The sequence below is a fragment of the Schistocerca piceifrons genome, chromosome 1, assembly GCF_021461385.2.
Source record: "Schistocerca piceifrons isolate TAMUIC-IGC-003096 chromosome 1, iqSchPice1.1, whole genome shotgun sequence".
NCBI classification, from domain to species: domain Eukaryota; kingdom Metazoa; phylum Arthropoda; class Insecta; order Orthoptera; family Acrididae; genus Schistocerca; species Schistocerca piceifrons.
Genome location: NC_060138.1, coordinates 965,550,261 through 965,567,574, shown reverse-complemented (window position 1 = coordinate 965,567,574; position 17,314 = coordinate 965,550,261). Strand labels below are relative to the sequence as shown.

The 17,314-nt window shown below is 40.8% G+C and overlaps 1 protein-coding gene across 2 annotated transcripts in view; it reads right to left on the bottom strand.

Moving 5' to 3' along the window:
- The window catches only part of LOC124757759 (protein DPCD), a 74,299-nt gene that overhangs the window by 39,531 nt on the left and 17,454 nt on the right, over positions 1–17,314 (bottom strand). For both annotated transcript variants that reach the window (XM_047249091.1, XM_047249081.1), the window contains exon 3: positions 8,615–8,817. In XM_047249091.1, the coding sequence (XP_047105047.1) occupies positions 8,615–8,817 (203 nt within the window). The remainder of the gene's footprint in view (positions 1–8,614; positions 8,818–17,314) is intronic.

The following is a 17,314-nucleotide window of genomic DNA, read 5'->3' as shown; positions in this document are numbered from 1 at the left end:
ACCAAGGAGACGAAGGAGATCAGCTCTTGCCATTGGTGTGGACGATGGAATGTATACGGTACAAAGAGAGAAAGTGTATCCAGAAAGGGAAAGACAGACAGCAACAGCATGGAAGGAACAGTTTAAGGGGATCGGGTGATAATGGACAGTATCATGTAGAAGAATCGTAAGTCCCCCACGTGCTGGAGTGCCATCAACAGAGGGGAGATCAAACTGGACTGACTGAAAACGAGGGAAAACAAAGCGACCATGGGGACGCAGTTTTGTTTCCTGAAGACAGAAGATGACCGGCAAGTGGGATCGTAAGAGGATCGACAATTCATCTGGATTGGCTCTAATGCCATGGATATTCCAATGGATAATTGACATAGGGTGGACAGAAAAGGGAAGAATCTCACTACGGTTGCTCTCAACTCAACGACTGCTGCGAGCCAGCGGCCGACAGCGTGGAACGGCATTCAGCCAAAGGCAGAAGATCCTGATCCATAGGTTGTTCGGGGGCAGCTCCTGCCACCAGCGATCGAGGGTTGTGTTGTCGGGGTATGTAAAAAATCTTCACGAGTAGGCTCTTTTTTGGAAGTCCGGGTCTCAGATTTTGTTTGGGGCTCGTGGTTTAGCAGAAGCCAACAAAGAGTGAGCCATAGAGTGAGCAAGTGATAGTGGGGAGGTTGAACAGGCGATCTTTGCGCTGGCCGATCTGACAACTATGCGCCTAAAGGTGAGATCACAAGTCTGCGTGGCTGTCTCCTTAGTAGGCCGAGGAGATGCAAGGACAGTACTATATTTACCGGCCGGAGGCACAGGGGGCTTTCGACTGGTGAATAACTTATGAGCAGCAAATGTCGACACTTCTTCCTTCAGTCTGATTTCCTGAATGAGCCGTTCATCTTTGAAAATTGGGCAATCTCTAGAGGAAGCAGCGAGGTCACCCATACAGTTGACGCAACGAGGGGATGGAGGTGGACAAGCACGTAACGTATTTTGCCAGATTGGAACACGGCTGACTGGTATGACTGAACCGCTGACACCGATAGCAAGGCATAGGGTTGGGGATGTAAGGGAGAACTGAAATTATCTCATAGCCCATTTTAATGTTCGATGTAAGTTGAACTCTGTCAAATGTCAAGAAGATAGTACGGGTTGGAACCAAGTCCTTGTCAACCCCTTTTCATGACTAGATGAACAGCTGTTACGCCCTGGTCAGACTGGTAGTATAAACCACCCCGCATGATGAATTTAAAGTGTGGTGCGCATCCACACGGACAGGGTAAAGTGTTTAGCAGTGAAGTTCGCAGCAATATTTGTGCCTGGAGGGCACTGACTGTTTCTAACACGGTGCCATTTCGTAATCGGGAACAAGACTTTACAGGACCTGCAATCAACACCCTTCTGAATAATGAAAGGGTTGACAGTGGAGAAGTCTTGACCTTCGTCCAACCAAGAAACAACAAGGAACTGTGGCATTGATGGAAGAATTGTCCATGGCTGAGACTCATTTAACTTTCACTTGTGAGCAGACATTGTACATGTAGAGGAAACCATTGCAGAAGTATCCCCCATGATTACCGGTGTCTCCGATGGCGCACTCCTTCCTTGTGAGGGCCCTCTCTGGGGGCACTCCTGCCTTAGGTGATTTTTCACACCTCAGGTCACACCTCCCAAGAAACGGACGGAGGGACCAATCGGAACATTCGGAAGGTACCTGCTCGGGTAATCACCCCTACCTGGGCCTGGCCGTTACCAGGGGGTATGTACGTGTCCTACCTGTCTACCCGGGGCGGGGAATTACGCGTTATCCCGTCACCGGCTACGCGTGGAAGCTTGTGGATCAACCTTCAGACAAGCACAGGGAGGAAAGAAAGAGAAAGGGAGGAACAAAGAAAAGGAAAGGAAAGAAGAGAGGTCTCAAACGCCACAGCAGAGAAGAGGGTAACGAGAAGGGGCAAGGAAAAGAGAAGGACAAAGGAAGGACAGAGACTTTCCAGCATAGAAAGCGAAGAAGAGAGACTGTCTTACAGTTACGAGCATCCATCTCCGGGCGTAGAAACAAAACATACTCTCAGAGGGAGAGATGGGGAAGGGAAGAGGCGGTGGTGAGGGGGGGGGGGAGGGGAGGATGGGGGATGGGGGAAGGATTTGGAAAAGGAAGGTATGCAGCCCGGAAATGAAAGAGAGCTGCACTAGCTCAGGGTCCCGTGCTCGCCACGCGTATCCACAAAAGAGTTATGGACCCCCTTGGGGAAAACTGGATCTGATTCGGGATGAGGGACAAACCCCCTGGAAAGCTGGGGAAGCCTCATCCTTTGACCTGTGCTGCTGCTTCTTCTCCATTGGAGGGAGGGAGGGAGGGAGGAGTTGTTATCAGTAAGGGAGTAGGTGGCAGCAATATCTGGATCAGACAGAAAGCGAGCAGCTTTTGGGCCCTTGGAGCATGGGTCCCTCAGCTGACCCAAGGTTGTAGTCTTCCTATCTTGAGAATGCCGGGGAGGCATGTTCAGAGATGGAGCCCCATCCAAGCAGGAGCAGGATGTTTTCTCTGGCTGAGAAGGAGGAGGAGGAGGAGGAGGAGTAGTTCCTTGAGGGGAAGGGATGAAAGCTATCTGGTGGCAGGAAAGGGAAGGGGTGCAGGATGAGCATAAGGAGGGGAGGACGGGAAGACGCAACTCAGGCAAAGGTAGATGAGAGATTCACAGAGTGAAGCTTGTCAAAGTTCTTTCGGGCCTCAAAGTAGCTGAGATGGTCAAGGACCTTTATTTCCTGGATTCTTTTTTCCTTTGTATAAATTGGACACACTGGTGAGTGGGGAGAATGGAGACCTGAGCAGTTTACACAGTTAGGCAGTGGGATGCATGGGCTCCACACATGAAAAGGGTGGCCACAGGAATGTCATCGCATCGTGAGGACAGGTGGCTGAACTTGAGGCAACGGAAGTAACACATGGGAGGTGAAATGTATGGTTTGACATAGCATTTATATATCATTACCCTGACCTTCTCAGGCAGGGTATTCCCCTCCAAGGCCAGAATGAATGCACCAATGTCTACTAGATGATCCTCTCTGGACATGCCGAACAAAATGAACGCCACATCATTCCAGATTAGCCCTAAGGTCATCATCAGATTGGAGGAGAAAGTCCCTATAGAAAATTATACCCTGTCTCGTGTTGAGAGAATTGTTCGGAGTGATATTCATGGGGATGTCTCCCAGACGGTCATAGGCACGGAGGGAGGCTGACTGACTGGCAGAAGTTGTCTTATAAGGAGGGAGCCAGGTAGCAGAAGTCCTCCCATCAGTCCTGGTACAGACCAGGAACCACAGAAAGGGTTTCACCCCATACTGGCGGGCCTGGCCTTCCTCCCAGTGGTACGCAAGGAGAGCATGGCCGGGAAGGCAGAAACAGGAACCGAGACAGAACTATGCCTCGGAAGAGACACAGCTGAAGAAGAGCGGCCAGACAGTTTAATACAAATCATGTGCCAAATGTCTGTTCTGGTACCATCCACTCTGAACAGGGGTTCGCCTCATGGGTACCAACGAGCCACAGCAACAGCCACCAGTTAGGATGGTCATTGCTGCGAGTTCCGATGCCCCGAAAAGAGGGGCAACCACTCCTAGGCATGCACGAGGTGTTCACAGCACAGGTACCGGCAGTTTCATCCCTCTAGTGTCTGGGGGCTCAACCAGATGGGTACATAACAGCCCCACCACACAGACTTGCTACCAAGCTGGTGACCTAGCAAGGAGGCGAGAGGGCTATGGCAGGGAGGGAGGGTAAGGGAGGAAATGGAGTGGGGGAGGGAGAGGGGGAGGGGGAGGGAGAGGGAGAGGGAGAGGGGGAGGGGGAGGGGAGGGAGAGGGGGAAGAGGGAGAGGGAGGGGGAGGGGGAGAGGAGGGAGACACAAATCCACACCAAAGACACTAGGCAGGGAGTTCTTCCCCATCTGATCACATTACAGATTTCAAATTTAGAGATAGAGAGGTCAAACCCCTGAGGGGGAACAAAAAAGAAAAGTCAAGAAAGAGGAGAAAAAACAAACAAACCAAATCTACAAGATGAAGTGAAGTCAGGAAGGCAACTGAGCCGACATAAATAAGAACACCAAGAGAGGACAAGGAAGGGGCAAACAGAAAGGAATAAGTACTGGGAAGAAGAAGGAGGGGGCAGGTAAAACAGGCTGGAAAAGGAGAAAGGCTGCAATAGCTCTGGGACTCATGTGTGCCACATAAGTACCCACAAAAGAGCTGTGGGCCACCTGGAGGAAAGCATAGAGTTATCCTACTTAACAGGTACCTGACCAGGCCTTGACACCAACCATGTCAGATTTTGATGAACCTTGGTACAATTACTTCTTTTATCATCCTGAAAGCGCTTGTAAATTTTTTTTGCTCTATTTCTTATACTTTTTTTTTATAAATTTTTAAAGTTTTTAGATTTGGCGTTGTTTCAGCAGTCGGAAATCTTAACTTAAACGTGTCCTCACAACTAAAAAAAATTGTATATTAAAGAATACTCAAGATATAAGTATGAAATTTTGGAATAAGTTTGTGTATTATATCTAAATGTTAAAAAAATTACCATAAAGATATATTAAAATCTTCCAAATGGAAAAAAATTTACAAGGTTGGTTTTTTTTTTTAGCTAACGGATGTTTAGTTTTACAAAAACTGCAATATCTAGAGTCTCAGACCTGATAGAAAGCTCAAATTTGTTTTAAAATACTCTTAATTGTATAGGCTATTAGATAAAAGAAAAATTATGTTGGCTTATTAACCTGTTTAATAGTTATCTAATTTTTAAAATAATATTAATTATATTTTAAAAATAAAAAGTACCAAGTGACTTAGACACCGAAAATAAGTTTTTGTCTTCTTGAAGTAACAATGCACGCTTGGATTTTGTTTTGTTACTCCTGTGTTTTGAAGTAAAAAATTATTAGAGTGTTAAATAGTGCTTGGATAGTATTTTATTAAGTTTATTCAAACTTTCAGTAAGTACTATTACTTAGTTTACAGAGATTCTTTTCCAATATCCTATAAAAGTAACCAGAACAGTAATCAGACCAAAAGTGAAATCAGTATGTCAGATATTCAAACCTGTAGCGTAGGGTTATTTAAAAAATCTAACTGTTTCCAAACAACCTACACACCTTCAAAAAAGTTACAACCGGTATCTGAATTGAATGAGGAAGAAAAAGATTTGATCCACTTACGATCTGGAATAATCTGTGTGAATTTAAGAATATATGTTCACACCACAGCTACTACTTTTTAAATGTTTTTGAAAAGTATCAAACAACATGTGTAGACCCACTAAAAAAACACAAAAAGCCCATCAAAAAATCATTGAGAAGTGTAGGCTTGGATCTTTCTAAACAATTACTAACAAAAAATATTAGCATAAAACCTGGACAAAAGCTTTGCTCAACATGCCGTAACTTTTGTGAGGAAAAATTAAGAGTTGAAGTCAATGAAAGTGAAACAGATGATGAAGTCATGGTTGAATTAGAATCATTGGAATCCAGAAATGAATCCCTCGTACAAACAAAAATTGCTCTTGATAGTTTAGGTTTAGCACCGATAAAGCTTCACGGCTTGTCAGAACAAAGTAAAGGGTCTTATTTTAAAAGGAAGGTTAGCAGTGTTGAAAAGACTGCAAAAAAGGTGGTTTCAAAAGCATTAAAATATGATGCACCAAGTTCTGATGATGACGAAGAAGATACAAGTGTGGTTGAGAAAGCAAAGGATTTTGATGTAATGATTTCTCTTATGAAAGAGAAGATTTCATCTGTTGGGAGGTATAGAAAAATCCAGATTCTGACCTTGGCTCCAGATTCTTGGAGTCGAAATAAAGTGATGAAAGAATTTAATGTAAGTGAGTACAGGGTGCGACAAGATAGAAAGCTAAAATCTGAAAAGGGTATTTTGGAAACTCCTGGTCCAAAAAAAGGTAAAACTCTTTCTGAAAATACAGTCAGACTTGTAACAGATTTTTATGAAAAGGATGAAAGTTCCAGAGTGCTACCTGGAACAAAAGACAAAGTAAGTGTTCAAAAAAATGTGTACATGCAAAAAAGACCCATTTTGTGTAACTTGAGAGAACTCTATTATTCTTTCAAATGGGAGAATCCCGAGGTAGAAGTAGGATTTTCAAAATTTTGTTTCTTGAGACCTAAATGGTGTATCCTTGGTGGTGCTGCAGGCACACACACTGTATGTGTATGCAGTATCCAGCAGAATGTTAAACTATTACTGGATGCTGTGAAAATTGAAGAATCTTATAAAGACCTAATTAAGATGCTTGTGTGCAACACAGAAAACCAAAACTGCATGCTACATCATTGCAACAGCTGTCCTGCAAATACTGCACTAACTGAGTACTTAACTGAAAAACTAAGTGAAGATTATGATTTAGAAGAAGAAATTGTAATCAGTCAGTGGGTTAACACAGACAGGGCAGAAATGATCAGTCTATCAGTGTTGAAGACTACATTTCTTTATTGGTTAGGTCATTGGAAAAGCTCACCCCGCACTCGTTTATAGCAAAATCCCAAACAGCAGCCTTTAAAAGATTGAAAGAAGACCCACCACCCAAAACAGCAATTATTGTGATGGATTTCAGTGAAAATTATTCTTTTGTTATACAAAATGAGATCCAAAGTTACCAATGGAATAGAGGTGGTTGTACTCTACACCCAGTTGGAGTTTCTCTAAGAAATGAGGAAAACAATGTTTTTGTTTCCAACCACTGTTTTATTAGTGATGACCAAGAACATGACACTGGTTTTGTTAACTTTTTACAAAAAGAAATTACAAAGTGGCTGTCATTACCTCATATTGACATTGACTCAGTTCACTACTTTACAGATGGTTGTGCTGGGCAGTACAAAAATAGAAACAGTTTAAAAATTTGACTGAACACTTGAGAGACTTTAATTTGAAGGCCCAACACTCTGTTTTTGCAACAAGTCATGGGAAGTCAATTTGTGATGGCCTAGGAGGAACTATTAAAAGAATTTTAAGGAAAGTCAGTCTACACCTTTCAGATGAAGAACAAATAATGACAGCAATCGAAGTGTACAAATTTTGTGAAAAAAATATTGAAAACATTCATTTTCACTTTACTGACAAAAAAGAAGCTTATTTGCTACGGTTAAAACCAGAAAAACCTTTTTCAGCAACCCGAACCATTCCTGGAACAAGAAGTTTTCATAACTTCAAACCACTTCCAACAACCAACCTTGAAATTAGAAGGACTACAGATAGTGTAAAACCCTCCTTAGTCTTTTCTTTCCATTCTTCTTCTGATTGGGTTCGTGTTGAACCATCCATAAATAGCTATGTGGCTGCAAATTATGATGGTAACTGGTACTTTGGACTGGTAAAAACAATATTCAATGATGAAGAAGATGCAGAAATTCTATTTCTACATCCTTCAGGACCAGCTGCATCATTTTATTGGCGTGAAAGAGAAGATTCTTGCATAGTGCCTTTGGAGCACATAGTCTGTGTAGTAGACGCACCTCAACCAAGCGGCACTAGAAGAATGTATTACTTCAAAAAAGACTGTATCAAAAGAACTGAAAGCTCTTGGATGAAGTGGAAAAACAGTTTGAATCAGCATTAATATTTATTAAAAAGACAAAATTACTCAAAAAATTCAATGTTTCGAGCAATCAGTTGGGTTATACATAAGTGTCGTAAGTACACTATCTTTGTACATAATTCTAATGTAATCTACTATAATTAATAAACATGTTAAAAAGTCATTATTATTTTTGTTTTATCAAGTAGCCTACATGTTTAAGAGTAAATTAAAACAAATTTGAGCATTCTATCAGGTCTGAGACTCTAGATATTGCAATTCTTATAAAACAAAACATCCATTAAAAAAAATAAAAAAAAATACATATATATGTTTTTCATAGAAAATATTAATATATTTTAATAGTATCATTTTTATCTTCAAATATGTATAATAAATAAACTTGCTGCACAAATTCATGATATTATCTAAAAGAGTTTTTAAGATAAGCTATTTTAAAGTTTTGAATACAAATTACATTTATCATTTCTGAAGATCCAGAAAATGCAAAACATAAAAACTTTAAAAATTTATAAAACAAAAACTATAAGAGATACAGCAAAAAAGTTTGCAGGTGTTGTCAGGATGGTATTAGAACCATTTGAGCCAAATTTCATGAAAATCTAAGGAGGTGGGTGTAAAATTTATTTTTTATTGGGTGATTTGATACGGAATGACCCATTAGTTACTTTCATGCAAACCCATGTATTAGAAAGGAACACCTGGAATGATCTAAGAGCTGATAGAAACTGTGAGATGATGATATAGGAAGATAAGTTTTATAACAAAAAGACAAGAAAATAATTGTATTCACTGTAAGACTATGACAAGTGACAGACAGTAGTTGTGGAATTAATTGTATTATTACCTTCTTTTATTCCAACAGCATCTAAAGTATTTTTCTTGGGTTCTAGGTCCCCACTTCATCTGATCATTGATCGTTCCCAGAAAATTTTTTTCTAGCTCTCTAAGAAAATAATTGTATTAACTGAAAGATTATGAACAGTGGTAGAGTGTAATAATGAAACTCACTGAATTAACATCTTCCTTGATCCCAACAGCATCTAAACCATTTGTCTGGGGTTCCGGATCGCCAACTTCAACTGCCCACTGATGATTTCCACATAGTTTCCTTCTATCTCTCCAAGCCCTTCTTACGAGAACATTTGTGTCCAGACTATACTCTTCCACCATTTCAAGGCCATCTTCCAGTTTGTAATGAATTTTACGCTTACCTGCAAAATAAAGTAAGATGATAAGAACTACACATGTGTAATATGATCACAACGTAATTCATCCAATGGAAGCTGCTGTTGTCATACTATCATCTCACATTTCAAGAAACATACACATAAACTGTATGCAGGTGTTCTTTGACCTGTCAAAAGGCCTCAGTGGATATATAATGTGTAGGTGAAATGATTTTTAATAATTACTGAATCCCATATTATTGTCTGAACAAAATGACTAATATACTTCAGGTTTATTAACTGAAAAATATTTCATAAATGATCATTTCTACTTAAGATTGTTTTTATAACTTTATATTATGAAGCAAACTTTAATAATAGTGCAACTCTTTGCAATTTGTTCAGACATTTAAAAATAAACCCGAATAATATTTAAAAAATAAATAAAATAAACCTGAAATACAACAAAACATCTTTTTTTCAAACTGACAGCAGTCTCGAATCTTATCACAATATTATGCCAAATGAGTCACTGGAAAGAAATACGGGAAGTAATATTAATTACTCAGATTTAAATTTTTATATGTAAATCAGGTCTGCAGCATACAACAGCACACAAGCAAATAATATTCTCAATAAGTGACAGATTAGTCAAAACTAACTTTCTGAAGATAATTATGATTAAGTCTTAATTGTCAGGTGCAACAAAATTTTAGAATGTTCTTGGTTCTTTGTATATCATCACCAAAAATAAAGGACAAGTTCCCAACTGAACGATGGACTATCCTCTCATCAGTTAATAAAGTTCATTCTACCAAAAATAAACAACAACAACTACCACACACTGACGCATCCTTTTTCTGGCAAAAGAATTCCCGTACCAAAGGGCGGTACCCTGTTTAGACTACTTTACCAATATTTTACTTATTGAAGTGACTGAAAGGGGCTATACACTAAGCCACTAAGATGGTTTCACTGTGCACTGTTTCTTATTTCCCACTTCTAGCCATTTGTCCTTGCAGTGAAATGTGATATTTTGACTTTACAGGATGGCCAATGGATTTATGAGGACACCATACTGTACAAAATTGTTAAGGCTTTCACTGGACGGTCAGTTAACACCAGGATCAAAGAGCATAAGCGACATTGCAGGTTGGGGCAGGTGGAGAAATCGGCCGTGGCAGAGCACGCACTGAATGAGACCGACCACGTAATAAAATTCGCTGACACAGAAGTTCTGGCTGTAGAGAAGCACTATCACACGCACTTGTTCAGAGAAGCTGTAGAAATACAAAAACACGCGAACAGTTTGAACAAGAAAGAGGAAAGCCTTAAGGTAAACTGATCCTGGCTTCCTGTACTGCAGCAAACGACCGTCGCAGGTAGCAAGAGGAGAACCGCACCAGAAATGATCGCGGAGAAGCCCTCGGACGTTGGCGCGCCAGGTACATATAGCCTGCGGCCGCGAGCTCGGCTCCAGTTCACCACCGGCAATGGAGGGTGAAGCTTTGACAATGCCAGCCACTCGTGCTGGTGAAACGTCAGAAAAATCATTAGATGAACATCGGCCGAAGAACCCGAGACACCATACTGTGCTACACTACAAATCTTGCAGGTGCCTTTGGCTGTCACATCCACCAATAATTCATTTACCTGATTTCTTACACAGTTTGATACCTATAACACTGGTACTTCTTTCCCTCCTTTCTCAGGTAAAGAAAGAGTTGGTGGTTGGAGGTTGGAAAAAAAAAGACCAAGATTGTGAGGCAAATGTTCTACAAACATGAGAAATCTTGTTCCCAGAAGTCATACAGAGTTGTCTTAACGTATTTTGCCTCCAAGCAGTACCACTGGCCATCTCATAATATGACACTAAACAGATAATACATGCATAGTAAAGTTAGTTGTAAAACTAACTTCATCAGAGTCAGTTTATCTACAGTGGAGTAACATATTCTGAAAACAGTGAAAATGAATAAACAGCTGTTTGGACTAAAAGATTCACAAAGCTATCATCTGCAGGTATACTCTGCAAATGACCTTACAGGCTGTTTTCCCATTTCCTGTTCCATTAATGAATGATGGGCAGGACAAACAACTGTCTGTAAGCCTCCATATGAGCTCGAACTCTGTTTTCTCATTGTGGTCATCTCGTCAGATGTATGTAGGAAGTAGAAATATGTTTCCTGAATCTTCTTGGAAACTATATTTGTGGAATACAGCAGTGAACTTCTCCTTCACGCATCTACATCTGCATCTGCGTAGACAATCCATGAGCCACCGTACGGTGCATGGTGGAGGGTACCCTGTGCCACTACTTGATGCCTCTTCTGCAGCTTATGCCACTGAAGTTTGTCAAATCACTCCATGACATCCGCACACTTGCTAAACAAATCTATGACAAAATAAGCTGCTTCTATTTGTATCAGTTCTACCTTTTGTAACACCCTTTAAACAAGGAGAAAAACATGAGAATCACTCACACAAAAGATTTATGAAATCTATTTCCTTAGGATCCTGCCAATGAATCAGTCTGGAATCTGTCATTCCTACATCTAGATTTATGTGAGTGTTCCACTTTAGATCACTACAAATACATACTTCAACAGATATTATGATCCCATAATTGAACAACAATGGGCCTTTTTACCAGATTCTGTGTAATGTGTTCTGCTGTGTGTTGTATATTTTGTGTGATTGGTAGTATCTTGACAATTCACATGTCACTGTAAGATGACCCTCAGATGAATAAAGATAAATGAATGTACAAATTTATGTCAGAAGTCAACTGCCAATTCCAGACCAAGTGTTGGAAGAAGACCTGCATTGCTATTCAGTTTTTTGGCATTGCGATTTACCTATATTTGACATCATCATCCGCGATCAGGCTAATGGGTATTCCAATATTATCCACTAGATTTTTATATGAACAGTGACGGCAATGCCCTTATAATACTCCCTTTGGGAACTCTCATCTATTGCTGAGCACCACAGCACAATCAGGAAATTAACACATGATATGCTCCAAATTATCTCTGAAGCATTCTGCCATGACATCTCCTGAGATGTGTGGTCCACAATAGTATTCGTTTACCATATTCGATACACCTACCCAGACCATTTGTCGTTCAGATACTGTAAAAACCACAATTAAGTTCCTTATGGCAAAAAAAATATGCCTCAACCATTGGTATCACCCAGCAGATACTTGAAACAAAGATGATGTGACTTACCAAACGAAAGCGCTGGCAGGTTGATAGATACACAAACAAACACAAACATATACACAAAATTCAAGCATACGCAACCTACAGTTGCTTCATCAGGAAAGAGGGAAGGAGAGGGAAAGACGAAAGGATGTGGGTTTTAAGGGAGAGGGTAAGGAGTCATTCCAATCCCGGGAGCGGAAAGACTTACTTTAGGGGGAAAAAAGGACAGGTATGCACTCGCACACACACACATATCCATCCGCACATACACAGTCACAAGCAGACATATATATATATATCAATTAGAATTTAAGATATCAATGCAATTCACATCTGGTTCCAGCCAGCTGTCTGTCCATAGTATTATGTGGTACTGTTCTCATTAACAAATTAGACTAATTCTGGGATCATACCATGGGCACTCCTGCAATTAACATCACATGCCCCAACCATGGACCATGGACCTTGCCGTTGGTTAGGAGGCTTGCTTGCCTCAGCGAAATGTAACTGTAATAAGAAATGCCAAGAAAGGAAGGAAAATATATTTGCTTAACAAGGGTGATAGGGCACAAATCGCAGAATATCTGAGTGACCACCATCAAACGTTCATTTCTGAGGAAGAGGATGTGGAACAAAAATGGAAAAAATTCAGAAACATCGTCCAGTACGCCTCAGATAAGTTCGTACCGACTAAGGTCCAAAGCGAGGGGAAAGATCCACCGTGGTATAACAATCATGTACGAAAGGTACTACGGAAACAAAGAAAGCTTCATCATAGGTTTAAGAGTAGTCGAATCATAGCTGATAAGGAAAAGCTGAACGAAGCGAAAAAGAGCGTAAAGAGAGCAATGAGAGAAGCATTCAACGAATTCGAACATAAAACATTGGCAAACAATCTAAACAAGAACCCTAAAAAGTTTTGGTCATATGTAAAATCGGTAAGCGGATCTAAATCCCCTATTCAGTCACTCGTTGACCACGATGGCACCGAAACAGAGGACGACCGAAGAAAGGCAGAAATACTGAATTCAGTGTTCCGAAACTGTTTCACTGCGGAAAATCGTAACACGGTCCCTGACTTCAGCCGTCGCACGGACGCCAAAATGGAAAATATTGAAATAAACGATATCGGAATTGAAAAACAACTGCTATCACTTAGTAGCGGAAAAGCATCCGGACCAGACGAGATACCCTTAAGATTCTACAGTGATTATGCTAAAGAACTTGCCCCCTTTCTATCAGCAATTTATCGTAGATCGCTGGAAGAACGTAAAGTACCTAGCGACTGGAAGAAAGCGCAGGTCGTTCCCATTTTCAAGAAGGGTCATAAATCCGATGCGAATAATTATAGGCCTATTTCACTTACGTCAATCTGTTGTAGAATAATGGAACATGTTTTGTGTTCTCGTATTATGACGTTCTTAGATAATACAAATCTCCTTCATCATAACCAACATGGATTCCGCAAACAGAGATCATGTGAAACTCAGCTCGCCCTATTTGCCCAAGAAATTCACAGTGCCGTAGACACTGGTGAGCAGATTGATGCCGTATTCCTGGACTTCAGGAAGGCATTTGATACGGTTCCGCACTTACGTTTAGTGAAAAAAATATGAGCTTACGGAATATCGGACCAGGTTTGTGATTGGATTCAGGATTTCCTAGAAGAAAGAACACAACATGTCATTCTAAACGGTTCAAAATCTGCAGATGTAGAGGTAATTTCGGGAGTACCGCAAGGAAGCGTGATAGGACCTTTATTGTTTACAATATACATAAATGACTTAGTTGACAACATCGGTAGCTCCGTGAGGCTATTTGCAGATGACACGGTTGTCTACAAGAAAGTAGCAACATCAGAAGACTCGTACGTACTCCAGGAAGACCTGCAGAGGATTAATGCATGGTGCGACAGCTGGCAGCTTTCCCTAAACGTAGATAAATGTAATATAATGCGCATACATAGGGGCAGAAATCCGTTCCAGTACGATTATGCCATAGGTGGTAAATCATTGGAAGCGGTAACGACCGTAAAATACTTAGGAGTTACTATCCGGAGCGATCTGAAGTGGAATGATCACATAAAACAAATAGTGGGAAAAGCAGGCGCCAGGTTGAGATTCATAGGAAGAATTCTAAGAAAATGTGACTCATCGACGAAAGAAGTAGCTTACAAAACGCTTGTTCGTCCGATTCTTGAGTATTGCTCATCAGTATGGGACCCTTACCAGGTTGGATTAATAGAAGAGATAGACATGATCCAGCGAAAAGCAGCGCGATTCGTCATGGGGACATTTAGTCAGCGCGAGAGCGTTACGGAGATGCTGAACAAGCTCCAGTGGCGGACACTTCAAGAAAGGCGTTACGCAATACAGAGAGGTTTATTATCGAAATTACGAGAGAGCACATTCCGGGAAGAGATGGGCAACATATTACTACCGCCCACATATATCTCGCGTAATGATCACAACGAAAAGATCCGAGAAATTAGAGCAAATACGGAGACTTACAAGCAGTCGTTCTTCCCACGCACAATTCGTGAATGGAACAGGGAAGGGGGGATCAGATAGTGGTACAATAAGTACCCTCCGCCACACACCGTAAGGTGGCTCGCGGAGTATAGATGTAGATGTAGATGTACCGTACATGCAACCACAACGGAGGGGTACCTGTTGAGAGGCCAGACAAATGTGTGGTTCCTGTATGGTCCCTGAAGAGGGGTAGCAGCCTTCTCAGTAGTTGCAGGGGCAACAGTCTGGATGATTGACTGAAATGGCCTTGTAACACTAACCAAAACGGCCTTGCTGTGCTGATACTCTGAACGGCTGAAGCAAGGGGAAACTACCGAAATAATTTTTCCCGAGGGCATGCAGCTTTACTGTATGGTTAAATGATGATGGTGTCCTTTTGGGTAAAATATTCCGGAAGTAAAATAGTCCCCCATTCGGATCTTCGGGCGGGGACTACTCAGGAGGACGTTGTTATCAGGAGAAAGAAAACTGGCATTCTATGGGTTGGAATGTGGAATGTCAGATCCCTTAATCGTAGGTTAGAAAATTTAAAAAGGGAAATGGATACGTTAAAGTCAGATATAGTGGGAATTAGTAAAGTTCAGTGGCAGGAGGAACAAGACTTCTTGTCAGGTGAATACACGGTTATAAATACCAAATCAAATAGGGGTAATGCAGGAGTAGATTTAATAATGAATAAAAAAATAGGAATGCGAGTAAGCTACTACAAACAGCATAGTGAATGCATTACTGTGGCCAAGATAGATATGAAGCCCATGCCTACGACAGTAGTACAAGTTTATATGCCAACTAGCTCCACAGATGATGAAGAGCTTGATGAAATGTATGATGAGATAAACGAAATTATTCTGATAGTGAAGGGCGACGAAAATTTAATAGTCATGGGTGACTGGAATTTGATAGTATGAAAAGGTAGTGAAGGAAACATAGTAGGTGAATATGGAATGAGGGGCGCGAAATGAAAGAGGAAGCCACGTGGTAGAATTTTGCACAGAGCATAACTTAATCATAGCTAACACTTGGTTCAAGAATCGTAAAAGAAGATTGTATATGTGGAAGAAGCCTGGAGATACTGGAAGGTTTCAGATAGATTATATAATGGTAAGACAGAGATTTAGGAACCAGGATTTAAATTGTATGACATTTCCAGGGGAAGATGTGGACTCTGATCACAATCTGTTGGTTATGAACTGTAAATTAAAACTGAAGACACTGCAAAAAGGTGGGAATTTAAGGAGATGGGACCTGGATAAACTGACAGAACCAGAGGTTGTAGACAGTTTCAGGGAGCACATTAGGGAACGATTGACAAGAATGGAGGAAAGAAATACAGTAGAAGAAGAATGGGTAGCTTTGAGAAATGAAATAGTGAAGGCAGCAGACGATCAAGTAGGTAAAAAGATGAGGGATAATAGAAATCGTTGGGTGACAGAAGAGATATTGCATTTAATTGATGAAAGGAGAAAATATAAAAAAGCAGTAAATGAAGCAGGCAAAAAGGAATACAAACGTCTCAAAAATGAGATCAACAGGAAGTGCAAAATGGCTAAGCAGGGATGGCTAGAGGACAAATGTAAGGATGTAAAGGTGTATATCACTAGGGGTAAGATAGATACTGCCTACAGGGAAATTAAAGAGACCTTTGGAGAAAAGAGAACCACTTGCTTGAATATCAAGAGCTTTGATGGAAACCCAGTTCAAGCAAAGAAGGGAAAGCAGAAAGGTGGAAGGAGTATATGGAGGGTCTATACAAGGCCGATGTACTTGAGAACAATATAATAGACATAGAAGAGGATGTAGATGGCGATGAAATGGGAGATACGATACTGCGTGAAGAGTTTGACAGAGCACTGGAAGACCTAAGCCGAAACAAGGCCATGGGAGTAGACAACATTCCATTAGAACTACTGATAGTCTTCGGAGAGCCATCCCTGACAAAACTCTACCATCTGGTGAGCAAGATGTATGAGACAGGCGAAATATCCTCAGGCTTCAAGAAGAATATAATAATTCCAATCCCAAAGAAAGTAGGTGTTGACAGATGTGAAAATTACTCAACTATCAGTTTAATATGCCGCAGCTGTAGAATACTAACACCAATTCTTTACAGATGAATAGAAATACTGGTAGAAGCCAACCTTGGGGAAGATCAGTTTGTATTCTATAGAAATGGTGGAACATGTGAGGCAATACTGACCCTATGACTTATTTTAGAAGATAGACATAGGAAAGGTAAACCTATGTTTCTAGCATTTGTAGACTTGGAGAAAGCTTTTGACGATGTTGACTGGGATACTCTCTTTCAAATTCTGAAGGTGGCAGGGGTAAAATACAGGAAGCAAAAGGCTATTTACAATTTGTACAGAAACCAGATAGCAGTTATAAGAGTCGATGGACATGAAAGGGAAGCAGTGGTTGGGAAGGGAGTGAGACGGGGTTGTAGCATATACCCGATGTTATTCAATCTGTATATTGAGAAAGCAGCAAAGGAAACAAAAGAAAAATTCGGAGTAGGAATTAAAATCCATGGAGAAGAAATAAAAACTCTGAGGTTTGCCGATGACATTGTAGTTCTGTCAGAGACCGCAAAGGACCTGGAAGAGCAGCTGAACGGAATGCACAGTGTCTTGAAAGGAGGATATAAGATGAACATCAACAAAAGCAAAATGAGGATAATGGAATGTAGTTAACTCAGGTGATGCTGAGGGAATTAGATTAGGAAATGAGACACTTGAAATAGTAAATGAGTTTTGCTGTTTGGGGAGCAAAATACTGATGATGGTCGAAGTAGACTGGCAATGG